The sequence below is a fragment of the Tursiops truncatus genome, chromosome 5 (genome assembly GCF_011762595.2).
Source record: "Tursiops truncatus isolate mTurTru1 chromosome 5, mTurTru1.mat.Y, whole genome shotgun sequence".
Lineage (NCBI taxonomy): Eukaryota > Metazoa > Chordata > Mammalia > Artiodactyla > Delphinidae > Tursiops > Tursiops truncatus.
Genome location: NC_047038.1, coordinates 20,051,702 through 20,079,515, shown reverse-complemented (window position 1 = coordinate 20,079,515; position 27,814 = coordinate 20,051,702). Strand labels below are relative to the sequence as shown.

General features: G+C 40.2%; 1 protein-coding gene and 1 long non-coding RNA gene across 5 annotated transcripts in view; one reads left to right on the top strand and one right to left on the bottom strand.

Moving 5' to 3' along the window:
* Positions 1-3,591, bottom strand: part of QRFPR (pyroglutamylated RFamide peptide receptor) — an 81,373-nt gene extending 77,782 nt beyond the window's left edge. The window contains exon 1 of the mRNA XM_019927878.2: positions 2,121-3,591. Coding sequence (XP_019783437.1) covers positions 2,121-2,457 — 337 coding nt within the window. The 5' untranslated portion in view covers positions 2,458-3,591. The remainder of the gene's footprint in view (positions 1-2,120) is intronic.
* A 10,945-nt stretch (positions 3,592-14,536) lies between these two features.
* The window catches only part of LOC141278748 (uncharacterized), a 171,185-nt gene continuing 157,907 nt past the window's right edge, over positions 14,537-27,814 (top strand). For all 4 annotated transcript variants that reach the window (XR_012331891.1, XR_012331890.1, XR_012331889.1 and 1 more), the window contains exon 1: positions 14,537-14,673. This is a non-coding gene — a long non-coding RNA (uncharacterized lncRNA). The remainder of the gene's footprint in view (positions 14,674-27,814) is intronic.

The window sequence follows — 27,814 nt, the reverse complement described above, 5'->3', positions numbered from 1 at the left end:
AGAAAGAAAAGTACACAATTTATTGAAGACATTCTGTTTTGCTCCTAGGAAGCATTATTTCCTAACTCAAATATTTCTGTTACCAAGGTAACCGGGCCACAAGCAGGTCCTGTGACCACTTGACCTAATGACTTGTGCTGGAGGAACTGTTTTAGCCAAGCAGCAGCCTCTCCTCCCTCCACAGAATTTCAAATTAAAAGGAACAAGTACTATTTGTCCCAGAATAAGATATCTTCTAGTTACCAGTGAAGCAGCCCTTTCTTATTTACCTCTTTACATCAAGGACTTCATTGCCGACAACATTCTGCATTGCCGCTACCTAGAACTGAAGCATGTTGAAAAGATGTATAAAAGTCATGCCGAAACCAAATAGCTCAGTATATTATTTTGGCGCTTATGCCTCTCACTTAACAATTGTTTTTCTGTTAGATTTCCTTCAGGTTTTCAGTGGAAGATAATCACATCCCATTCTCATATAGTCAGCTTCCCATCTGTCAGTAACATCTGTAAGTCAAGAGTTTCTGACAATAATAGAAAAATGTGGGTGCTTTTTTCCCCCAGTTCTTCCTTTTTTAAACAATTTTTTTTTTTTTTGCTATATACCTTTTTCCAAGAAGAGAAAAAAATGGGGACATGTACAGAGTCCAAGAAGAGAAAAAAATGGGGACATGTACAGAGTTGAGAAGAGAAAAAAATGGGGACATGTACAGAGTTGCTTTCCAAGAAGAGAAAAAAATGGGGACATGTACAGAGTTGCTTTAATTAAAGGGAACGCTCCTGTGCCTTTTTCTCAAAAAATAAGCCATATGTACTGGTCAAAAGTTTTTCCATTAGTTCTGTGGCGTTAGTTGCACTGGGCAACTTTAAAATGCCCAAGTATAATGATTTCATCAGAGTGCATAAAAAAGTCAATAATCCATAAGTCAATTTATGACTGCATTATGTGTCACTTTCAAGCTAATACTATGTACTCTAATGTTTAGTGTATTGGGGGAAATATATATATCATAGATGGGATGGGAATCAAAGATTTTAGCAACCTATCCACTAACAATAAACCCGGCGCAAATTAATGAAAAAAAGCAATGCCAGGGACTTAATTTGAGGATCTCAAGTTGGTAATGGTAGGATGAAAGAAACACCCGCCATGAGAATAAAAGGAATTAGCTAAGGAAGGGGTGGAAATAGCAGAGTTTGAAAGCACAATGATTCATTTCTCTCACATTCTCCCTATATTTCCAATCACTTTCTATGAATTTTGAGATGGTCACAAGAGTACATCCACCCATGAAAACACAGGTACAATCAATGTTTCCTCGTCCCCAAGGCACTCCATAAGCACTGGTGAGAATACAACCCACTGCTATTTATGGGTTACAAAACACGCTCTCTAGTCATGTCTCTTTGGAAAGACTGCATCATTTAGAGAAGTGCAGTGTCTTATTTTTTTCCCACACACTGCTCCCAACAAAGGCTCCAAATGATTCTCTGCCATTTCTGCTCCCATTCTAAGGAAGAGAAATTAATCTCTCTTCCTTTATCAGTCAAGAGGACATATATTTTCTGTGTTCCTTCTCCAAGTGTGACTCTGTTCATGTATTTTTTAAAAAGAAGGACTAGATTTTTTTTTCTGCAAATGCATTATATTTGTTTTAAAGTTTTAAGTCCATATATATACTTGCAGTACAAATACCTGTCTGGAAGCCCCATGGGCAACTGGGGAGTGAAGCTGGAGGTTAGAGGAGTGAGGGGATGTTGAGGTTTTTATTATTTGAATTATTTTATCTTACTTTTATTTTAAAAATAGGAAAAAGTCTTGGTAATTGTGGAAAAGGGAGCTGAATTAACTGGTGCCACTTCCCACCCCACTGCGGTGAGACTCTCCTAAGCATTTCCCTAACTTGTGTCTCTAAGTGACACGGAGAAAAATGCTGGAACGGAATCAAAAGGAGCAAAAACTTATCTCCAAGTGAGGGCAGGTGAGGAAGTTCTAAGAAAGGGTACTGGATTCATTTGGTAAAGAGAAAAATGGAAGAAAGTCAGAAGAGTAGAGTGTGTGTTGTGGAGGGGGTCCCCTGGAAGGCTGGGGATTAGGGGAGAAGGAAAGCGCGCGGACTCACCCCCCAGCCAGTTGTTGAAGATGTTCTCGAGCATAGTGACCGGGATGCAGAAGGAGATGAGCAGGTCGCTGAGCGCCAAGGAGCAGGTGAAGATGTTGGTGACGGTGCGCATGGCCTCGCTGAGGGTCACCACGTAGACCACCAGCGCGTTGCCAAAGAGCGCCAGGACGAAGATGAGCACGCCGGTGAGCACGAAGGCCAGCTTGGCGCGCCCAGGTAGCTGCGGGGTGTAGACCAGCGGCCGCAGCCCGTACAGCGCGATGAACTGCGCCCGTGTCGGGTTGTGGTCCCGCAGCAGCCGGGAGAACTGCTCCGGGGTGATGTTGAGCGACTGCATGCTGCGCGCGCCCCGCGTGCCATCCACCTCCCGGGGCTCGGACTCCCGCGCGGCAGGGCGCGGGCTACCGGGGGACCCGCGCGGCGGCCGCCTCCCTCCCCTGCAGGCCGGGACAGCCTCTGCTCTGGACTCGGGCGCACGAGAGGGCTCCCGTCAGCACCTCGGGAGGTTCTGGAGAAGGAAAGCAGTGCAGGGTTTTAACTCACAATCAACAGGCAGGAAGCCAAAGCGAGGGAGACGATCCCGTTGACCAAAAATGTTCGTAGTTCAAAGTCTTCCGCCCCTCTCTGAGGCCCGGCGCTGTGGCCGTCCGGAATGCCGGAGCGACAGTGCCCGTGCTTCTCACTCGCCAGCCTCTGGCCACGCGGTGAAGACACCGCACCGGCTCCGGGGGCGACGGAGGGTGGGTCTGGAGCTCGGCTGCGCGCCCCTCACTCCCGGCTTCAGCAGCGGGGACCCCGCCTCCGAACCCTCTGCGCAAGGGAAACTCCTCCCGGGCTCCCCAGTTTCTGCCACCGAGCCCCTTTCTCGTGCCTCAGATCACGCTTATGTGTAAAATTGAGTATTGGGGTTTTCCACAGTCTCACGGTTTCTCCTCTTAAGAAATAATGTGGGCCACAGCTAGCCAAGGCAAAAGAAGATTTATTTTTAATTATTTTTCTGTATTAAAAATTAATTACAGCGCCTAGGAAATTACACAGATAGTACAGAGAGGTCCAGTGCACCCTTCGTCTGGTTTCTCCAGTTGATTACATCTTATTTAACTATGGTACGATACAAAACCAGGAATTTGCTATGTGTGTGATATGTGTGTGTGTAGGTCTGTGTCATTTTATACCAAGTGTAGATTCCTGTAACCGCCACCAAAATCAAGATAGAAAACTCTTCTATCACCACAGAGGCCTCAGTGCAGCTACCCCTTTACTGTCACACCCAGCCTGTCCTCCCACCTCTAACCCCTGCTGATAACTCATCTATTCTCCATCTCTATATTTTGAGAGGTTGTATAAACAGAATCTTACAGTATATAACCTTTTTTTAAAACATCTTTATTGGAGTGTAATTGCTTTACAATGTTGTGTTAGTTTCTGCTTTATAACAAAGTGAATCAGCTATATGTATACATATATCCCCATATCCCCTCCCTCTTGCGTCTCCCTCCCACCCTCCCTATCCCACCCCTCTAGGTGGTCACAAAGCACCGAGCTGATCTCCCTGTGCTATGCTGCTGCTTCCCACTAGCTGTCTATTTCACATTTGGTAGTGTATATATGTCCATGCTACTCTCTCACTTTGTCCCAGCTTACCCTTCCCCCTCCCCGTGTCCTCAAATCCATTCTCTATGTCTCCGTCTTTATTCCTGTCCTGCCCCTAAGTTCATCAGAACTTTTTTTTTTAGATTCCATATATATGTGTTAGCATACGGTATTTGTTTTTCTCTTTCTGACTTACTTCACTCTGTAGGACAGACTCTAGGTCCACCCACATCACTACAAATAACTGAATTTCGTTTCCTTTTATGGCTGAGTAATATTCCATTTATATATGTGCCACATCTTCTTTATCCATTCATCTGATGATGGACACTTAGGTTGCTTCCATGTCCTAGCTATTGTAAATCGTGCTGCAACGAACACTGTGGTACACGTATCTTTTTGAATTATGGTTTTCTCAGGGTATATGCCCAGCAGTGGGATTGCGGGGTCATATGGTAGTTCTACTTTTAGTTTTTTAAGGAACCTCCATACTTCTCTCCATAGTGGCTGTATCAATTTACATTCGATACTAATTCTTTTTCTAGTCAGCATCATGCTCTGCAGATTCATCCAAGTTGTTAGGTATATCCGTAGTTCCTTTTTATTGCTGAGGATGTATCACGGTTTAACCAGTCACCCATAGTAAGATGTTTTGGTTGTTTCCAGTTTGGGGCTATTACAAATAAAGCTGCTATGAAGAACCAGGTACAGATTTTTGTGTGGACATGTTTTCATTTCTTTGGGAAATGCCAAGAAGTTTGGTTGTTGAGTCTATGGTCTGTATGTTTAGGTTTTTAAGAAATTGCCAAACTACTCTTCAGAGTGGTTGTTCCATTTTACGTTGCCATCAGCAATACATTGGAGATTCAGTTTCTCCACATCCTTGCCAGCATTTGGTAGTTTCATTACTTTTATTTTAGCTGTTTTAATAAGTGTGCAGTGCAGTGATATCTTATTGAGTCTTAATTTGCATTTCCCTAATAGCAGATGATGAATATCTTCCCATGTGTTTATTTGCCATCCCAATATCTTCAGTGAATTTTTTTTTTTTTTTTGCGGTATGCGGGCCTCTCACTGCTGTGGCCTCTCCCGTTGTGGAGCACAGGCTCCGGATGCACAGGCTCAGCGACCATGGCTCACGGGCCCAGCTGCTCAGCGGCATGTGGGATCTTCCCGGACCGGGGCACAAACCCATGTCCCCTGCATCGGCAGGCGGGCTCTCAACCACTGCGCCACCAGGGAAGCCCTTCAGTGAAATTTTTAAAAATATAGTTTACCCACTTTCTAATTCAACTGTTTGGCCTAACTGCTGTTGAGTTTTGAGGGTACTTTTTATATGCTAGATGCCAGCCCTTTGTCAAATAAGTGGTGTGTAAATATTTTTCTTCTGTCTGTACCTTGTTATTTATCCTCTTAACAGAGTCTCTCACAGATCAAAGTTTTTAATTTTGATGAAGTTCTATTAATTTTTTTATAGGTTATACTTTTGATTTTTTTTATAGGTTACACTTTTGATGTCCAGTCTAAGAACTCTTCACCAAATGTTGTGTCCCCAGATTTTTCTCCCATGTCTTTTTCTAAAAGTTCTATGGCTTTACATTTGACATTTTGAGCTCTCTATTTTGTACCATTGACCTAAGTGTTTCTTTGTCCTCCAATACCTCACAGGCTTGAATACTGCAGCTATGTAAGTCTTGAAACCAGGTAGAGTGATTTCTGCCACTTAATACTTTTTGTAAAATAAAATAATTTTGTACAAATTATTTTAGATATTCTAGGGCCAGCGCCCATTCAAATAAATTTTAGAATATATTTGTGTATCTCTACAAAATGCCTTGCTGGGATTTTGATAGGAATTGAGACCTTTCCTATGTTGAGTTTTCCAATCTGTGAATCGAGTAGGTCTCACTGTATAGTTAGATCTTCTTTGATTTCTTTCATCAGCGTTTTGCAGCTTTCAGCATATAGGTCCTGTATATATTTTATTAGATTTGCACTTAAGTTTTTTTTTCAAGCATTTGTGCATGGTATAGTATTTCTAATTTTCAGTTCCACATATTCATTGCTAGTACATTGAAATGTGATTATTTTGTATGTTGATCTTGAAACTTACAATGTTGCTGAATTCAGTTATTAGTTTTGGGCAGTTTTTTTTGTTGTTGATTTCTTGGGATTTTCTATGTAGACAATCATGTCACTTGAGAAGACAGGAAGTTTTATTTCTTCCTTTGTGACCTGTATGCATTATATATCCTTTTCTTGCCTTATTGCAATGACTAGAGCTTCCAGTAGTATGATAAATGGCAGTAATGAGAATGGATATCATTGTCTTACCACCAGTCTTAGGGGATTAGGTCCTGTTGGTTGATGGTGTGGTTGAGTTCTATTTCCTTGCTGATTTTTTCTCTACTTATTCTATTACTTGTTGAGAGAGGAACTCCAACTATAATTGTGGATTTGTCTATTTATCATTTCAGCTTTATTAGTGTTTGTCCTACATATATTGTAGCTCTATTTCTTAATGAATGCACATTTAGGACTGATATGTCTTCTTGATGCATTAACTCCCTTATCATTATACAATGTCCCTTTCTGTACCAGGTAGTTTTCTTTGCTCTGAAGTTGATTTTATGCTATAATAATATAACCACTCCTGCTTTCTTTTGATTAATGTTTGTATGATATTTCTTTGTCTGTCCTTGTACTTTAAACCTATCTATATCATTACATTTAAGTTGAGGTTGTTATAGAAATAAATCTTTGGGTCAATTAAAAAAAATCCACTCTCCAATCTCTTTTAATTTGTATATTTAGACCATTTATATTAAATGCAATTGTTGCTATGTTAGGATTCAAGTCAACCATTCTATTTGTTTATTTGTTTGTTTTCTGTTTGTTCTTAGCTTCTCTAATTTGTTTTTCCTGCCTGTGGGTTATATAAACATCTTTTAGCATCTCATTTAGATTTAACTGTAGTGGTTTTGACTGTATCTCTTTACGTACCCATTTTCTATGACTGCTGTATGTAAGTCACACTGCTTATGGTATTTTGTTATGGCAGCCCAAGTAGACTAAGATACCTACATTTTTCTAATTTTGCCCCAACTCTTTCCTTAATTTGACATGAACCCTGTAGCCATTGTTCTCTATCACTAACTTTCATGATAATAAAAAGCTGAGAAACATAAAAAACTCAGAATATAAATATTCAGAAATACACCTGCTAACCTACATCTGGTATTGGAAATGAAGTAGTTATCTAAATCTAATGTTGGCATCTACCCACATGTTACTGCAAACATCTAGGAATTTTTTTATGGTAATTTTTAAAAACAATGCAACAGTGTTGTGCTATTATATTTTAAAGAATCTGGCATTCCAAAAAAGCAATGATAAATGAAGTTCAACATTGTAACTATTGATGGAAGCCTAAGAAAGGAAGATGTCCTAATGGTTGCAGCCCACTGAAACCTCCTTGTAGAATTGATAGCCCACATCTGTGATCCTGATTCTCTGGACTGTGGGTTGTAGATTTGGGTCACAGAGGATAGCCCTCAAATAGTGCAGAAGTCACAGAAATTGAAGACCTGCCCCACCTCTCCCTGGGCCTTGGTACTGGGACCAAAGAAGCCTAGTAGTACAGCTGCACACCAATCCAGAGAAGAAATCTCAGGATCTGTTAGAAGCTGGAGTGAGTCTGGTGTCACCATATTCAATCGCCTGCGCTATGTGGACCCATGTTACTGTGGATAGCGGTGGTACTGACCTGGATGCCTCAGCCCTAGGTCTACTCAGCAGTCTTCAAACAGATAAAGAGTATTAGAAATCAGGGAGGTGTGAGAAGCAAAGATTAGCTCTCAGTGGCTCCCTGAGATATATTCAAAACCCTGTGGAGCTAGAGTAGGAGAATGTTAATTGAAATAATACATGATTCATGTTAGGGTTGGACTAGAGCTAAATATGAAAAAAGATGAAATTCATCTTCAAAGTTTCAAATTCTGTGTTTGTTATTCTCCCTACTGATACCGTACAAGTACTCATTTCCACCACTTATTCACACCTCTTCGACCATTACTCCCCCATCCTCCCAACCCACTCCATCTCACCCATCTACTGCCAATCCCCACCCAAGTGAAAATATTCCTATGAAGACAGCCCAAGTCTGATCTCACAAGGCACTCCTGACCTCCTCACCCAAACCCTGAAAACCCTAAGTGATCCAGTTCTTCAGATCTCTGCTTACTGCTAGAAAACTGAAAAACTAAATGAACAGTTATCTCTCTATCCAATACCTTTTTTGGATGGCAGTAGCAAACCATGCACTATGTTCATAATTGTGATGAAGAAACAGACATATCCCCTGCCTTTAAGAGGTAACTTCTGATGGACAAAGCACCATGGCATGCACACAGTGGCATAAAACACAGCTCGGACTTTAGGCAGTTCATACTCTAGTTTAGGGGGTCTGCGAACTACAGCCTGGGCCAAAGATGGCCCACTAATTGTTTTTGTCCTGCCCATGAACAAAGAATGGTTTTTACATTTTCAAATGGCTGAAAATAATCTTAAAGAGAACATATTTCATGACACATGGACATTGTATGAAATTCAAATTTCAGTGACTATAAAAACAGAAAAATTTGTTCAGAACATAACCATGTTCATTGGTTTACATATTGTCTATGGCTGCTTTCATACTACAACGGCAGAGTTGAATATTTGCCACGGAGACTGTTTGGACCTCAAAGCAGAAAATATTTACTATCTGACCCTTTGCAGAAAATGTTTGCCAACCTCTCATCTTCTTGGAGAGGCAGGATGGACACAAGTATTCATAACCCAGAGCAAGGTGATATGTGCCACATCCACACACAGAAAAGACATGTTCCAAAAAATGCAAGCAAATCTACAAATGCTGCATAGAGAAAGTAGAGTGTGACCCAGGCCTAGAAGGAAGGGAGAGATGAAAGAAAGGCCACCTATTTCACACTGAGGGAACTGCCTCCCTAAAGGCACTGAGGTGGAAATGATTATGCTAGAGATAGGGGAAGCTGGAAAAGGTAAGGCAAGGAAGGTAGGATCGGCTTCTGATATTTGTTGACAATAAAAATGACTAGAAGAGGACTTCTCTGGCTGTCCAGTGGTAAAGACTCCACACTTCCAATGCAGGGGGCATGGGTTCAACCCCTGGTTGGCGAACTAAGATCCCACATGCCCCATGGTATGGCCAAAAAAAAAAAATGACTAGAAGACAGTAGTGAAAGAGGGTTCCTTTTCTGAAAGAAACAAGCTGACCAAATGAAGGAGAAGCAATGAAGAACTCTCTACTCCTGAGGATAGAAACATGGGAGAAATTATTTCGATAAATGTAAAAGAAAAGGCAAAAGCAATTATACTCCAATAAAGATGTTAAAATAAATAAATAAATAAAAATTAAAAAAAAGAAAAGAAAAGGCAAAGGTACTTTATGGGAATGTTCTAGAGTTTATCTTGCCAGTCAGAGGGTGTAATAATCAAGTCTTTCCCAGAAAAGATTACAAAATTGTCCGAGATGGGGGATTAACTAGACACTGACTGAAAGTATAAGTAGTCTAAAAACATAGTGTATGGTGAATGTTTTCTTCACTTTGCTGAGAATCTTGTCACTCAGAAGGAAGAAGTAGATTCCATATATACATAGGGGCAGGACGGGAATAAAGACGCTGACGTAGAGAATGGACTTGAGGACACGGGGAGGGGCAAGGGGAAGCTGGGATGAAGTGAGAGAGTTGCACTGACATATATACACCACCAAATGTAAAATAGCTAGTGGGAAGCAGCCACATTGCACAGGGAGATCAGCTCGGTGCTTTGTGACCACCTAGAGGGGTGGGATAGGGAGGGTGGGAGGGAGATGCAAGAGGGAGGGGATATGGGGATATATGTATACATATAGCTGATTCACTTTGTTATACAGCAGAAACTAACACAACATTGTAAAGCAAGTATACTCCAATAAAGATGTTAAAAAAAAAAAAAGAAGTATCTGGTAGAACTGGTGTTTTGTTTTTAACTCTGACCAATGTGGAAAGAGTTGATGGTATGACGGGAGTGACAGAAAGTTTGGGATGATTTTTGCTGTCAACTCTGAGTGTGAGGTGAGGTAGAACATATATATGTATATATATATATATATATATATATATATATATATATATATATATATATACACACATATATATATATATATATATATACACACACACACACAAAACAGACACAAAAACTTCTAAGAAGAGAATAAACTAATGTTTGTGATCATGGTAAAAAAGAAAATGGAAGAAACAGAGACAGAGAGCCAGAGAGAGAGAGAAAGGCTTTTTTTCTGTTTGAGAGCAAGAAGTTGAACAAATAAGAGCTAGGTTCCACTAATTTGGGTACTAGATCATATAATTTTATATATTGGATATTTTATATCCATATTAATTACCATAAAAGAGGATTAGCAATAACTTATATTTTAAAAATTGCACTTAATGATCCCACAAAAAATTGTAAAAATAAACAATTTAGCAAAGTTGCAGGATACAAACACAACCCACAAAACCAGTTGTGTTATGTTTTTATACACTAACAATGAACAGTCTGAAAAGGAAATTAAGAAAAACCTCACATATATGGTCAAACAATTTTCAATATGGGTGCCAAGACCATTCAATGGGGAAAGGACAGCCTTTTCAACAAATGGTATTGGGGAAACTGGATATCACATGCAAAAAACAATGGACCTTACTTAGATACAAAAATTAACTCAAAATGAATCAAAGACTGAAACATCAGCGCTAAAACTAAACAACTCTTAGAAGAAAACATAGAGAAAAAGCTACAGAACATTGGATTTGGCAATAATTTCTTGGATTTGACATGAAAAGCACAGGCAACAAAAGTAAAAATAGATAAACTGAGCTACATTAAAATTTAAAACTTCTGAGCATCAAAGGATATAATCAACAGAGTGAAAGCAGCCTATAGAATGGGAGAAAATATTTGCAAGTCATATATCTGGTAAGTGGTTAATATCCAGAATATATTAAAAACTCCTACAACTCAACAACAACAAAAAAGCGACCTGATGAAAAAATAGGCAAAATACTTGAATAAACATTTCTACAAAGAAGACATACAAGTGGCCAACAAGTACATGAAAAGATGCTCAACATCACTAATCACTAGGGGAATGCAACTGAAAATCACAGTGAGATGCCAGCTCACACCCATGAGGATGTCTACTATTTAAAAAACAAAAACAAGATAACAAGTGTTGGTGAGAATGCAAATAAATTGGAACTCTTGTGCACTGTTGGTAGGAATGTAAAATTCCAGTCACAAAAGGACAAATACTGTATGGTTTCATTTATCTGAGGTACCTAGAGTAGTCAAATTCATTGAGACAGAAAGTAGAAAGGTGGTTGCCAGGAGTTAGGGGTAGGAGGGGATGGAGAGCTGTTGGGATATACAGCATTTCAGTTTTGCAAGCTGTGAAGAGTTCTGGAGATTGGTTGCACAACAATGTGGATGCACTTAACACTACTAAACTGCACACCTCACAATGGTTAAGATAGTAAATGTTATGCTATGTGTATTTGAACACAATTTTTTTTTTTTTTTTTTTGTGGTACGCGGGCCTCTCACTGTTGTGGCCTCTCCCGTTGCGGAGCACAGGCTCCGGACGCGCAGGCTCAGCGGCCATGGCTCACGGGTCCAGCCGCTCCACGGCATGTGGGATTTTCCCGGACCGGGACACGAACCTGTGTCCCCTGCATCAGCAGGCGGACTCTCAACCACTGCGCCACCAGGGAAGCCCTCGGACGTCTTTTGTGTGTTTGTGTGGTATGCGGGCCTCTCACTGCTGTGGCCTCTCCCGTTGCGGAGCACAGGCTCCGGACGCGCAGGCTCAGCGGCCATGGCTCACGCGCCCAGCCGCTCCGTGGCATGTGGGATCTTCCTGGACCAGGGCATGAACCCGTGTCCCCTGCATCAGTTGTTGGCTGACTCCCAACAACTGCGCCACCAGGGAAGCCCCCTGAACACAGTTTTTAATAAAGGGAAAAATTCATTAATAATATCATTTGAACTATACTTTACCTGCATTATTTTATTTTCACAACAACCATATGAGGCAGGTGCTTTTATTATTTTCATTTTATAAATGAAAAAGGGAGGGATAGAGAATATTACGAAACTCAAGTTCACACAGCTAAAAACTGTTAGTCTGTTTCTCAAAATTCCAGTGAGTCAGGCTTTTAAGTCCATGCTCTCTTTACTACTCAGCAAAAAGCTATAAACTTATCAGGACAAAACAAAAAAATGGTGAGGCAGGGGCTTGAGGCATGAAGTTGGTAATGAAGGAAGCCAAGCAGGTATTTATACTAGTGAACCTAGATTACAGGAACTACAGCAACTGAGTAGAATATTTAGATACCAGCTTCCTGACCAGAAGGGAGTCAGGGCCAGGAGAAAAATATAAAGTACTGCAATCCTCATTACTCAAAAAAGAAAGGAAGCATGCTGGTATGTCAGAAGAGACCAAGCTCTTTCTGGCTCTGAACTCTTGGGGGCGGTGACGGGGGGTAGTAATTTACCACATCAGCCTTTATAGAAGAAACATTGAAGTACATAATGGATGGTGTCTTCAGTACTGGTAGACATTCTGCATGTAGCCATAGCAAACGATGCCAGCTGTTGGCATAATTCAAGTCATAGTTCTATAAAATGATGTGTATGGAAAACCAAAATAATAAAATGCAGGTATGGTGCTTTCTGGTGATTTGATTCCATGGGAAAAAGCTTAGGGAATGTATTACTATTCATGTCTCATAAACTACCAGCCCTGAATATCAATTCTATTTGTCAGGCTTTGGACAGGAGCTGTATAGCAAATGGCTCTAAATTGAGATAAATGAGATACATTTTTCTTTTTTTTTTTTTTTTTGCGGTATGCGGGCCTCTCACTGTTGTAGCCTCTCCTGTTGCGGAGCACAGGCTCTGGACGCGCAGGCTCAGCGGCCATGGTTCACAGGCCCAGATGCTCCGCGGCATGTGGGATCTTCCCAGACTGGGGCACGAACCCGTGTCCCCTGCATCGGCAGGCGGACTCTCAACCACTGCGCCACCAGGGAAGCCCCAAGTTACTTTTTAATAAGACTAAGATTTTACACAATATATTGCTGAAGGAATAAGGTATGATTCAATTTAATATATGCAATAATGTGTGGTCATAGTAAATGGAGAGATGATAAAGGTTAGCGGTGGTGGTATAAGTACAGATGCTTTTTAGTTACTTTGTTTTAATTAGAAGTATTTTCCATTTTTTCCTACAATGAGTATATATAAAAACGGGGGAAATATTTTGAATTTTAAGATGTAGAGTGATCAGGAATGTCAAAATCTAAAATTTTTATAATAGGATGAGAACATGCTTGGAATGTATTTGTTTAAATTTTCTAGCCAGTTGAGTTTAGTGGATAGAAATCATAGCATCCAGCCTTAGGAAAAATTTGTAAACACATTTCAGAATGTCCATTTATTTATTCATCAAGCACACATTCTCCCCAAGATATGCCACATGCTGTGTTATATATTAGGAGTAAAATGATAGGTTAGATAGAGCATAATTCTGGGTGGCAGAGCCTCTTGCCCTTCCTAGAAAAGAGCAAAGCCTAAATTTTCCTAAGTCAGAAGTTCTCAGGTTTGGAGGCACATTAAAATCATCTGAGGAGGCTTTAACATCACCAATGCCCAGGCCCCACCTGAAGAGACTCTAGTTTAATTTAAAAGTGACTCAGGTGACTCTAATATGAAGCCACAGCCTGAAGAATGGGTATTGAAACCGACCGTTGAGGGATATGAGGAGGGGCGTGCAGGGATGGAGGGAAGAAAGAGACCGGGTAGAGGCTGGTCAGTGATGGCAGAAGTGGATGAGGGATGCGGAGGACATGGGAAAGAATGATGCCCAGTGATACCCTAAGAAACTTCTGTGCACCTGCTTACAGGTATGCCCTGTGTAAATGTGTTTTTTAAATGTTTTACTAAAAAGGACCTGGCCCCTTTAATAAAGGAAAAATCTGTGCCAGCCATCCTGAGACAGGTGGGGAAAACTGCTAGAAGCCTGTGACATAGCTCAGTAAAAACAAAATTCCATGTGCGTATAAAGAATTTATCATAAACCCCAGCTCCAGTGGAGCGAAGGCTGTCAAACCTCAGCTCAAATGGCACTTGCGGTGGGTCAGACTAGAAAAAAACAATAATCAGAAACACATCAAAACCGCAGGCGCAGAGAAGGTCACTGGGACAAGTCTCAGCAGTTATTGACAATAAAGCAAAGAACATACGGGGAGACTGACAAACGGATTTCAAGAGGCCTGGCAACAGTCCTAAGGCCATGAAATCAGACTGTGGATATCAGCAAGATACAGCAGCAGGTGGCCGGCCTAGGCTGGGGCAGATACTTGGAGCTTGAACTACAGACCCCAGAGGGATGAAAGGGAATAAGAAAGGGTGATTATCTCAGGTCGGGGCCTGCATCAGAGGCTGCAAGGTGAAGGTGAGCGTGGGCAAGAGAAAAACAGAGACACATTCTTAAAACTAAGATATAAAGAAGGATATGACCACAGAAGTAAGTCAACAGCCTATTTGAGAGTGGACTAAAAGTCAGACTACATCAACGGCTATGTATGGGCCAAATTAAGCGTGACGTGGCGCCTTTCATGAAGGAAGAGTTCAGGGCCCCCAGCCAGGCTCAGCTGGCGGCAGCTACAGTTAAGTGGCTCCAGCTGCAGGACCTCTTATGCGCAAGCCCCGCCGGTTATCGCGAGGCAGACTGGAAATAGATCCAAGGAGAAGGGGGCAATCAGAGGGCCCCCTTCCTAAGGCCTAAGGCTGGAAGAGCCCCTCTCTCCCTCCCACTGCACATCAGAGAAAGGTGAGTTCTCCCTGGATCTTGCGGGCCCCTGAGCTATTTATTTCTGTGCTGAACTTGGCTGTCAGAAACGCTGAAAGGGGGTAAACAAGGAATGTTGGGAAGGCAGTTAGCGTGGGGTAAGAATGCCCGCAACACGGGAGAGGGCTACCAGGGAGGACTTTACACGTTCTGTAATGATGCGGCTGCAGGCGAGAGCAAAAGAGGTGTGTTTGTTCATTTGTTTGGGGAGGGGAGAATCACTTTTTTAAGAGAATGAAGGGAAGACAATTACATTGAGATGTTCACAGCACATTGTTAACAAAGGGTTTTAAGCTTAAGTTCCTGGTACATAGTATATGGCTTAATTTCAGTTGTATAACATTGGAAAAGAGGTTCGTCTGAATGCAGAACAATTAAAAAGAGAATTAGATTAAGCAGTTACAAATAGGAGCTGGCATTTAGGAAGTTTTGCATTATTATCAACGTATTACTTCATACAAAGCACTTAAAAGTGCTCTGAGTGCCTGCTGCCACCGCTGCTGCAGCTACTCTATTTAAAAGCGTAAACATTTAATAGGCAGAATAATGGTTATGAGCCAAACCGATGGCACAAAAATCATGTTCCATCAACGAGAGTGACTTTGGATAAGTCACTTAATTCCTGTCCCTTATTTCCATCAGCTGTAACATGGAGACAACAATAGTACCATAGGGTCATAGGGAAAATTAGGTGAGTTTATATTCATAAAATGCTTACAGCAGTGCCTGGTACGTAGCAGGTACAATATCACAAGTGTTTTCAATTATTATGTCTAATTAAATAATATAAAAAATGTTAAATCTCCCTGTAAATCAGTAGTTCCCAAACTTAGCTAAATGTTGGAATCTCCTGGAGCACTTTAAGATGTATGACACCTGGATCCCACCCCGAGTTATTATATAATGGAAGCTCCCTAGATGATTGTAATGGATAATTACGTTTGAGAATCATTAATGTAAATAATGACTCCCTTGCTTTAAGTAATGAGTCTCATTTAATTAAATAGGTCATTTTATAATAAATGAGTCTAATGACAGCTAACCAAACTGCAGATATAAAACCAACTGAAAAGAATCAGCTTTGTGACCCAATTTGGGAGGTACTTGCACTGAGTTCATAATACTTGTTTTATGTATTACATAATTCTAGTACTATGACAAACGCCGTAAACACTGTGAAAAACAATAAATAATTGCCAAATCAATGGAGCAAGGGATCATTTGAGCAGGTGCTTTATCAAGGGAGCCACAAGGGGAAAAAGGCCTCTGTCCTCAGGATGGTGTATGAACTCATGCAAAGACTATACTCAGAAGCTTTTATTATTCCTGTGGATTTGTTTACGATGAGGGTAACACAGAATTGCTGATGTTCCCAGGATAGTGTAGCCCACATGCTACTGGTTTAAACAGGGATTTTCCCCCAGGGCCACTAGTACAAAAATGGTAACTGATGCTACATTTTCCAGGAAATGCCAGAGTATCATAGAATGAGAAATCAGTTTTTATTTCAGAGTCTGAGTAGCAGATAGTTCTTCGGGCCGAAGGGAGGTTAAAGTGTGTGTCGCCTGTTAGAAAGGCAGAATCCGGTGATTGCAGAAAGACCACAGCCACAAGATCACTGCAGACCCGGGGGTATTCAGATTAGAGAGTTTGGGAGCTGTAAAATTCCTGAGGTTGGTAAGCAAGGCAGGCAGCCAGAATTTTGTGCAGTGTTTTGGAAGGAAACAACATTTTCTGAAGAAATTAATTGCATGCTGCTTAAAGACTAAATTTGGAACAATAAACAAAGGCATAGAAGTTCTCTATGATTTGTATCAGGAACTCTGAACTGCATAGGATGTAAGGGAAGAGTCCTTTAGCTGCACTGGTCAAAGGCAATGGATAGTTTTTGAGTGAAGACACAGAGACCATCCACACCTACCATATACCCTTCTTATATAGCCCATGTATGCTTAAATGTGTATAATTCCCATCACAGGATAAATTTACAGTCAGTCTCAGCAAGTCCACGTGAGAGGTAGCACGGCATAGCACAGCACAACACGACTGATTCAGACTTCCCAGGTTTGAATCCTGGCTCTGCCATGTACTCACAGGGGAAGCTTGGGCAGTTTTTTCATCTGTAAAATAGAGTCCATAAAAGTACCTTCTCTCAAAAAGCTGTTATGTAGATTAAAAGAATTCATATTTGTAGACCACCTAGAAGAGTGCCTTCACACTGCTATAGAAATGCTTCCGAAATAAGTAAAGCTTCATCAAATCTCAAATTAGACATTCCCTTCTGACTTTATTATGTGTAGTCATGTTCCTGGATCAGGTGTCTATCTGATAATCAAAGTCCCAACTCTGGCATACAGATGTGCAGAAAATAAGATAAGCCATACTTCTTTTGGAAACGTGTTTTTCTGGGATTATCTCTACCTGAATGAGCACTGTGTTATAACACCCACTTCGAGGGTATCAGGATGACAGACAGGATGCAATTTAAGAATCTGAAGGCATCATTTGTCTATTACTCTCATATCAGGAAATAGGATGTAAATAAACTTCCTTGGATGTCAAGAATACCAAACAGCGCATGAGATTCAACCGTTCATCCTCAAAACTCTGCCCAGTGTTTGTATTTGTTTGGCTGGTTGGTTGGTTTGCTAGTTTGTTTGTTTGGTTTTTATGTTTATTATTCAGCTTTTTTACAGTCTGGAGAAGAGACATGAAATTGCAGAAGCCTATGCTTCTCGGATGTTCTGGGGTTGGCAACGCTCAGGGCAGAGACAGCTCTTTCAATTATGGGTCTCGGTCAGTGTCGGCCACAAGGAAAAATGAATGGCCACACAGTCCTAAGGGGCCAGTATTTCTTTTTTTTAGTTTTATTTGCATTTATTTTTTTGTGGCATTTATTCCCAGGCCATAAGTTTTTTGTTTCTTCGGTTTCTTCTGGGTTATCCTTTTCTTCTGTGCAACCCCCTTTTCTGGTTTAGGAACAATCTGTTCTTTTTCAGTAAAGATCATCTCACTGTGGCAGGGAGAGCTCGTGTATGGGTTGATCTGACCACGAGCTCTGTAAGTCCTGTGCTGCATCTTGGGGATTCTGTTCACCTGGGTACGCTCCGCTCAATGACCAGAGAATCTACATCTAAGCCCTTAAGTTCAGCATTACTCTCTGCATCTTTGAGCATGTGCAGTAAAAATTCAGGAATTTTTTGGGTCACCGACCCTGCATCCAGCCCCACTGTTTGGCCTGGGCACACCTACCAACTCGACCACTGTGACAAAGGAATGGCACACACTGCTTCTGTAAAGTGACATCCTTCAGACACTTGGTAGTTTTTCTGCTCTGCATACCCTTAATGGCCTGGGCAGTTTCACGAGTGTTCTTAAAGTGAACATGAAGATTTGAACCTCTTGACTTGCATGATTTTGTGGGGTTTTCTGGGTCAAGTGAATAGCAAACCATTTTTAGAGGTCAACCTCAGGCCACTTACCAGAAAAGCAGGGGCTAGTATTTCTATATCACATAGAAGCTGAAGCCCAAATTCACCGCATCTGCAGCATGGACTCAAAGAAGCTACCCAGTGACACTCTGCCCCCAAAGTGCTCTGGCTAACTGGTTACAAGCTCTGTCTTTGACGGGCCAGTGACTCTCTCAGCTGGTTTAGTGGCAAAACACTGTTGACCCTCAGCCAGTTTCTACATGGCATCATCATGGTAAAAGGATGACTCTAAGGAGCTCCTCTGGCCATACCTGCGCAGAGCGGGAAAAAAGGAATGGATGCCAGCACCGTGCATCCTGAGTGGCATAAACAGCTGACACCCTCCCACTTGGGATTTTAAGTTTTTATCCTTTTTAATGTGTGCAAGTGTCATAAGACTTTGACACCTCTCCCAGGATTTCTCGGGATCTTTCCCAAAGAGCATTTGGCCTAGAGCCCTATTGCTACAGACTGTACCTTCTCTCTCTTCCTCTGCTGTTCTCTTTACAGCTAGACTTGCAAAGTAGATTTGTGTTAAAACACTTAAAAATGAAGATCATATATATATATATATATATATATATATATATTTTTTTTTTTTTTTTCTTTTTTTTGCGGTACGTGGGTCTCTCACTGTTGTGGCCTCTCCCGTTGCGGAGCACAGGCTCCGGACGCGCAGGCTCAGCGGCCACGGCTCACGGGCCCAGCCGCTCCGCGGCATGTGGGATCCTCCCGGACTGGGGCACGAACCCGTGTTCCCTGCGTCGGCAGGCAGACTCTCAACCACTGCGCCACCAGGGAAGCCCGGAGATCATATTAATACAACTCAAAATTTACCTTATTTTGTTCAAAAAAAAAAAAAAAAAAAAACACAGAGTGAATTGTCGAGTTTGAGCTATGAATGAAGCTTTGGGTAGATTTCAAGGCAATAATGCCAATCGACCTACTGAGTTTATCCCAAAGTGGACTGAAAGTTTGAGGAATCTGGCTGTGCTACTTAGATTGCCTAACCCATCCCATTAAATATTATTTTCTAGACCCAAAATTTCCCTTTTAGATTATTATCCATTGGCTGTTTTCTTGCCTGTGGTAATTACTGGGCTCCTGCCCCACTGGAAGTACAGCAGAAACATGCAACACAATCTTTTTTCTATTATGCTCCTAACCCTGTTTCTAAGTTCCAAGCAAACTTTCATCATCCTAAATTTACACACTCCTCTTCTTCCTTAGAGAATGGTATGCATTTCTATTACTAAAATAATATAGTGGAAAAATATTTGCAATAGAACTTGTTTTTTCCTCTTAATTTTTATACAATTTTTAAAGGTTTCACTCCATTTACAGTTATTACAAAATATTGACCATATTCCCCATGTTGTACAATACATCCCTGTGGCCTATCTTACTCCCAATAGTTTAAACTTCCCACTCCTCCACTCCTATTTTGCCCACCCCGTTCTCCCCAAGGGTAACCACTAGTTTGTTCTCTATATCTGTGAGTCTGCTTCTTTTTTGCTATATTCACTAGTTTGTCGTATTTTTTAGATTCCACATATAAGTGATATCATACAGTAGTTGTCTTTTCTGTTTGACTTATTTCACTTAGCATAATACCCTCCAAATTCATCCATTTTGCTGCAAATGGCAAAATTTCATTCTTTTTAAAGGATGAATAGTATTCCGTTGTGTGTGTGTGATATATATCACATCCTCTTTATCCTTTCATCTGTTGATGGACACTTAGGCTGCTTCCACATTTTAACAATTTGTAAATAATGCTGCTATGAACATTGGGGTGCATATATACTTTTGAATTAGTGTTTTCATTTCTTTGGACATATATACACAGGAGTAGAATTGCTGGATCATATGGTAGTTTTATTTTTGGTTGTTTTTTTTTTTTGACACCTTTATTGGAGTCTAATTGCTTTACATGGTTGTGTTAGTTTCTGCTGTATAACAAAGTGAATCAGCTATATGTATACATATATCCCCATATCCCCTCCCACTTGCATCTCCCTCCCACCCTCCCTATCCTACCACTCTAAGTGGTCACAAAGCACTGAGATGACCTCGCTGTGATATGTGGCTTCTTCCCAATAACTATCTATTTTACATTTGGTAGTGTATATATGTCAATGCCACTCTCTCACTTCTTCCCAGCTTCCCCTTCCCCGTGTCCTCAAGTCCATTCTCTAAGTCTGCATCTTTATTCCTGTCCTGCCCCTAGGTTCTTCAGAACTTTTTTTTTTTATTCCGTATATATGTGTTAGCATACGGTATTTGTTTTTCTCTTTCTGACTTACTTCACTCTGTATGACAGACTCTAGGTCCATCCACCTCACTACAAATAACTCAATTTCATTTCCTTTTATGGCTGAGTAATATCCATTCATCTGTAGATGGACACTTAAGTTGCTTCCATATCCCAGGTATTGTAAATAGTGCTGCAATGAACATTGTGGTACATGACTCTTTTTTAATTATAGTTTTCTCAAGGTATATGCCCAGCAGTGGGATTGTGGGGTCATATGGTAGTTCTATTTTTAGCTTTTTAAGGAACATCCATACTGTTCTCCATAGTGGCTGTATCAATTTACATTCCCACCAACAGTGCAAGAGGGTTCCCTTTTCTCTACACCCTCTCCAGCATTTATTGTTTGTAGATTTTTTGGTGATGGCCATTCTGAGCAGTGTGAGGTGATACCTCATTGCAGTTTTGACTTGCATTTCTCTAATAATTAGTGATGTTGAGCATCCTTTCATGTGTTTGTTGGCAATCTGTATATCTTCTTTGGACAAATGTCTATTTAGGCCCTCTGCCCATTTTTTGATTGGGTTTTCTGTTTTTTTGATATTGAGCTGCATGTGCTGCTTGTCTATTTTGGAGATTAATCCTTTGACAGTTGCTTTGTTTGCAAATATTTTCTCCCATTCTGAGGGTTGTCTTTTAGTCTGGTTTATGGTTTCCTTTGCTGTGCAAAAGCTTTTAAGTTCCATTAGGTCCCATTTGTTTATTTTTGTTTTTATTTCCATTCCTCTAGGAGTTGGGTCAAAAAAGATCCTGCTGTGAGTTTTGTCAAAGAGTGTTCTTCTATGTTTTCCTGTAACAGTTTTTATAGTATCCAGTCTTACATTTAGGTCGCTAATCCATTTTGAGTTTATTTTTCTGTATGGTGTTAGGGAGTGTTCTAATTTCATTCTTTTACATGTAGCTGTCCAGTTTTCCCAGCACCACTTATTGAAGAGGCTGTCTTTTCTTCACTGTATATTCTTGCCTCCTTTATCAAAGATAAAGTGACCATATGTGTATGGGTTTATCTCTGGGCTTTCTATCCTGTTCCATTGATCTACATTTCTGTTTTGTGCCAGTACCATACTGTCTTGATTACTATAGCTTTGTAGTATAGTCTGAAGTCAGGGAGTCTGATTCCTCCAGCTCCATTTTTCTTTCTCAATTGTGTTGACTATGCGGGGTCTTTTGTGTTTCCATACAAATTGTGAAATTTTTTGTTATAGTTCTGTGAAAATTGTCATTGGTAGTTTGATAGGAATTGCATTGAATCTCTAGATTGCTTTGGGTAGTATAGTCATTTTCACAATATTGATTCCTCCAATCCAAGAACATGGTATATTTCTCCATCTGTTTGTATCATTTTTAATTTCTTTCATTTCTTTTGTTGCAGTGGTAAATGGGAGTGTATCCTTAATTTCTCTTTCACATATTTCATCATTAGTGTATAGGAATGCATGAGATTTCTGTGCATTAATTTTGTGTCCTGCTACTTTACCAAATTCATTGATTAGCCCTAGTAGTTTTCTGGTAGCATCTTAGGATTCTCCATGTATAGTGTCATGTCATCTGCAAACAGTGACAGTTTTACTTCTTCTTTTCTGATTCAGATTCATTTTACTTCTTTTTCTTCTCTGATTGCTGTGGTTAAAACTTCCAAAACTATGTTAAATAATTGTGGTGAGAGTGGGCAACCTTGTCTTGTTCCTGATCTTAGTGGAAATGGTTTGTTTTTCACCATTGAGAATGATGTTGGCTGTGGGTTTGTCATATATGTCATTATTATGCTGAGGTAAGTTCCCTCTATGCCTACTTCTGAAGAGTTTTTATCATGAATTGGTGTTGAATTCTGTCGAAAGCTTTTTCTGCATCTATTGAGACTATCATATGTTTTTTATCCTTCAATTTGTTAATATGGTGTATCACATTGGTTGATTTGAATATACTGAATAATCCTTGAATTCCTGGGGTAAACCCCACTTGATCATGGTGTATGATCCTTTTAATGTGCTGCTGGATTCTGTTTGCTTCTATTTTTTTGAGGATTTTCACAACTATGTTCATTAGTGATATTGGCCTATAGTTTTCTTTTTGTCACATCTTTGTCTGGTTTTGGTATCAGGATGATGGTGGCCTCATAGAATGAGTTTGGGAGTGTTCCTCCCTCTGCTATATTTTGGAAGAGTTTGAGAAGGATAGGTGTTAGCTCTTCTCTAAATGTTTGATACAATTTGCTTCTGAAGCCATCTGGTCCTTTGTTTTTGTTTGTTGCAAGATTTTTAATCACAATTTCAATTTCAGTGCTTGTGATTTGTCTGTTTATATTTTCTATTTCTTCCTGGTTCAGTCTTGGGAGGTTGTGCTTTTCTAAGAATTAGTCCATTTCTTCCTGGTTGTCCATTTTATTGGCATATAGTGGCTTGTAGTAACCTTTCATGATCCTTTGTATTTCTGCAGTGTCAGTTTTTACTCTCCTTTTTTATTTATAATTCTGTTGATTTGAGTCTTCTCCATTTATTTTCTTGATGAGTCTGGCTAATGGTTTATCAATTTTGTTTATCTTCTCAAAGAACCAGCATTTAGTTTAATTCATCTTTGCTATCATTTTCTTCATTTCTTTTTCATTTATTTCTGATCTGATCTTTATGATTTCTTTCCTTCTGTTAACTTTGTGGTTTTTTTGTTCTTTCTCTAATTGCTTTAGGTGTAAGGTTAGGTTGTTTACGTGAGACTTTTCTTGTTTCTTGAGGTAGGATTGTATTGCTATAAACTTCCCTCTTAGAACTGCTTCTGCTGCATCCAGTAGGTTTTGGGCCATCGTGTTTTCATTGTCATTTGTTTCTAGGTGTTTTTTGATTTCCTATTTGATTTCTTCAGTGATCTCTTGGTTATTTAGTAGTGTATTGTTTAGCCTCCATGTGTTTGTATTTTTTTTACAGTTTTTTTCCTGTAATTGATATCTAGTCTCATAGCATTGTGGTCAGAAATGGTACTTGATATGATTTTAATTTTCTTAAATTTACCAAGGCTTGATTTATGACCCAAGATATGATCTAGTCTGGAGAATGTTAATGAGCACTTGAGAAGAAAGCATATTCTCTTTTTGGATGGAATGTCCTATAAATATCAATTAAGTCCATCTTGTTTAATGTGTCATTTAAAGCTTGTGTTTCCTTATTTATTTTCATTTTGGATGGTTGGTCCATTGATGGAAGTGGGGTGTTAAAGTCCCCTACTATGATTGTGTTACTGTCAATTTCCACTTTTATGGCTATTAGCATTTGCCTTATGTATTGAGGTGCTCCTCTGTTGGGTGCATATTTACAATTGTTATACTTTCTTCTTGGATTGATCCCTTGATCGTTATGTAGTGTCTTCCTTTGTCTCTTGTAACAGTATTTTAAAGTCTATTTTGTCTGATAAGAGAATTGCTACTCCAGCTTTCTTTTGATTTCCATTTGCATGGACTATCTTTCTCCATCCCCTCACTTTCAGTCTGTATGTGTCCCTAGATCTGAATTGGTCTCTTGTAGACAGCATATATACTGGTCTTGTTTTTGTATCTATTCAGCCAGTCTGTGTCTTTTGGTTGGAGCATTTAATCCATTTACATTTAAGATAATTATCAATATATCTGTTCCTATTACCATTTTCTTAATTGTTTTGGGTTTGTTATTTTATGTCTTTTCCTTCTCTTGTGTTTCCTGCCTAGAGAAGTTCCTTTAGCACTTATTGTAAAGCTGGTTTGGTGGTGCTGAATTCTCTTAGCTTTTGGTTTTAATTTCTCTGTCGAATCTGAATGAGACTCTTGCTGGGTAGAATAATCCTGGTTGTAGGTTTTTCCCTTCATCACTTTAAATATGTCCTGCCACACCCTTGTGGCTTGCAGAGTTTCTGCTGAAAGATCAGCTGTTAACCTTATGGGGATTCCCTTGTATGTTATTTTTTGCTTTTCCCTTGCTGCTTTTAATGTTTTTTCTTTGTATTTAACTTTTGATAGTTTGATTAATATGCATCTTGGCTTTTTCTCCTTGAATTTATCCTGCATGGGACTCTCTGTGCTTCCTGGACTTGATTGACAATTTCCTTTCCCATATTAGGGAAGTTTTCAACTATAATTCTCTTCAGATATTTTCTCAGTCACTTTCTCTTTCTCTTATTCTTCTGGGACCCCTGTAATTCGAATGTTGGTATGTTTAATGTTGTCCCAGACGTCTCTGAAACTGTCCTCAATTCTTTTCATTTTTTTTTTTTTCTTTATTCTGCTCTGCAGTAGTTTTCCATTCTTTTATCTTCCAGGTCACTTATCTGTTCTTCTGCCTTAGTTATTCTGCTATTGATTTCTTCTAGAGAGTTTTTAATTTCATTTATTGTGTTGTTCATCATTGTTTGTTTGCTTTTTAGTTCTTCTAGGTAGCTTTTAAACATTTCTTGTATTTTCTTCATTCTGTTTCCAAGATTTTGGATCATCTTTACTATCATTACTCTGAATTCTTATTCAGGTAGACTGCCTATTTCCTCTTCATTTGTTTGGTCTGGTAGGTTTTTCTTGCTCCTTCATCTGCTGCATATTTCTCTGTCTTCCCATTTTGCTTAACTTACTGTGTTTGGGGTCTCCTTTTCGCAGGCTGCAGGTTCATAGTTCCTGTTGTTTTTGGTGTCTGCTCCCAGTGGGTAAAGTTGGTTCAGTGGGTTGTGTATGCTTCCTGGTGCAGGGGACTGGTGCCTGTGTTCTGGTGGGTGGGGCTGGACCTTTTCTTTCTGCTGGGCAGATCCGTGTCTGGTGGTGTGTTTTGGGGTGGCTGTGAACTTCTTGTGATTTTAGGCAGCCTCTCTGCTAATAGGTGTAGTTGTGTTCCTGTCTTGCTAGTTGTTTTTCATGGGGTGTCCAGCACTGGAGCTTGCTGGTCGTTGAGTGGAGTTGGGTCTTAGCGTCGAGACGGAGATCTCTGGGAGAACTCTCGCTGATTGATATTACGTGGGGCCTGGAGATCTCTCGTGGTCCAGTGTCCTGAACTCGGCTCTCCCACCTCTGAGGCTCAGGCCTGACACCCAGCCAGAGCACCAAGATCCTGTCACCCACACAGTGCAGTGGACTGGTTCTCAGAGACAGAAATATTCAATGGAAGATACCGTGCAGCTCGTTCAGTCCACCAAGGACTTCCTGCCAATCAACAAGGCCCACTTCAGCAAGTTCAAGTTCGAGCCACTCAGGGAAGTTTAGACAGGGTGTGATCTCCTCAGCCCAGTATTCCAAGAGCTTCCTGTACCTGCCTGCTGGGGAGAATTTCCAGAACATCTTCGATGAGCTGCTGGAGCTTGTGCACCTGGACTTTGGTGGCTTCAAACAGCATCCCCACATCACCACCAGTAAGAACAAGAAGAGTGCATGGCAGTCCAGCAGCCAGCAGGTGGCCTAGACTTCAGGACCCACTGGTGGGCAGGTGTGCTCCAGCAGCAAAGTCAGCAGCCACCAGGTGCTGCATGTAGCCACTCCCAGGAGTCTCAAGTAGTGCTCCCCACTTTGGGCAGGGGCTGCCACACCTGTGAGCCTCCATCCTCCTTCCTCCTTCCTCCTTCTCCTGGGCTGCCAGGCAGCTGGGTGAGGCCCTGGGGAGGCCTCCCACTCAGGCTCCTCACCACTGGCCGCCTGGGTGTCTTGTGTTTTTTGTTATTGAGTTGTATGAGCTGTCTGTATAATTGGGAGATTAACCCCTTGTCAGTTGCATCATTTGCAGATATTTTCTCCCAGTCTGTAGGTTGTCTTTTCATTTTGTTTGTGGCTTCCCTTGCTGTACAAAAGCTTGTAAGTTTGATGAGGTCCCATTTGTTTATTATTATTTTTTATTTCTATAGCCTTGCGAGACTTAAGAAAACATTGGTATGATTTATATGAGAGAATGTTTTGACTATGTTCTCTTCTAGGAGTTTTATTGTGTCATATCTTATATTTAAGTTTTTAAGCCATTTTGAGTTTATTTTTTTGTATGGTGTGATGGTGTGTTGTAAATTCATTGATTTACATGTGTCTTTCCAACTTTCCTAGCACTACTTGCTGAAGAGACTGTCTTTCCTCCATTGTATATTGTTGCCTCCTTTGTCAAAGATTAATTGACCATAGATGCATGGGTTTATTTCTGAGCTTTCTATTCTGTTCCATTGATCCATATCTCTCTTTTTGTGCCAATACCATGCTATTTTGATTACTGTAGCTTTGTAGTATTGTTTGAAGTCTGGGAGGGTTATGCCTCCTGCTTCATTCTATTTCTCAGGATTATTTTGGCAATTCTGAGTCTTTTATGTTTCCACATAAATTTTAGAATTTTTGTTCTATTTCTGTGAAAAATGTCATGGGTAACTTGATAGGGATTGCATTAAATCTGTAGATTACTTTGAGTAGTATGGCCATTTTGACAATATTATTTCTTCCAATCCAAGAGCACGGATGTCTTTCCATTTCTATGAATCATCTTCAGTTTCCTTTATTGATGTTTTGTAGTTCTCAGCATATAAGTCTTTTACCTCCTTGGTCAGGATTATTCCTAAGTGTTTTACTTTTTTGCATGTGGTTTTAAAAGGGATTTTTTTTTTTACATTCCCTTTCTGGTATTTTATTGTTAGTATAAAGAAATGCAACTGATGTCTGTATGTTAATCTTGTATCCTGCTTGTCTGATGACTGTGACTAGGACTTCCAATTCCATATTGAATAGAAGTGGTGAGAGTGGGCATCCTTCTCTTGTTCCAGATTTTAGCAGGAAGGCTTTCAGCTTTTCACCTTTGAGTATTATATTGGCTTCTCATAAATAGCTTATATTATATTGAGTTATGTTCCCTCTCTATCCAATTTGGCAATAGTTTTTAGCATGAAAGAATGTTGAATTTTAGCAAATGCTTTTTCTGCATCTATTGAGATGATCATGTGGATTTTGTCTCTTCTTTTGTTGATACGGTGCATCACATTGATTGATTTGCATATGTTGAACCATCCTCATGACCCTGGGATGAATCTAACTTGGTCGTGGTGTATGATCTTTTTATGTATTGTTGGATTCAGTTTGCTAATATTTTGTTGAGAATTTTTGCATCTATATTCATCAAAGATATTGGCCTATAATTACTTTTTTGGTAGTATCTTTGTCTGGTTTTGGTATCAGGGTCTTGGTGGCTTCAAAGAATGTCTTTGAGAGTGTTCCCCTCCTCTTCAATCATTTGAAAGAGTTTGAGAAGGATCGGTATAAATTCTTCTTTGTTTGGTAGAATTTCCTGTGAAGCCATTGGGTTCTGTACTTTTGTTTGTAGAGGTTTTTTTTAAATTACAGATTCTATTTCACTTCAGGTCATTGGTCTGTTCATATCTA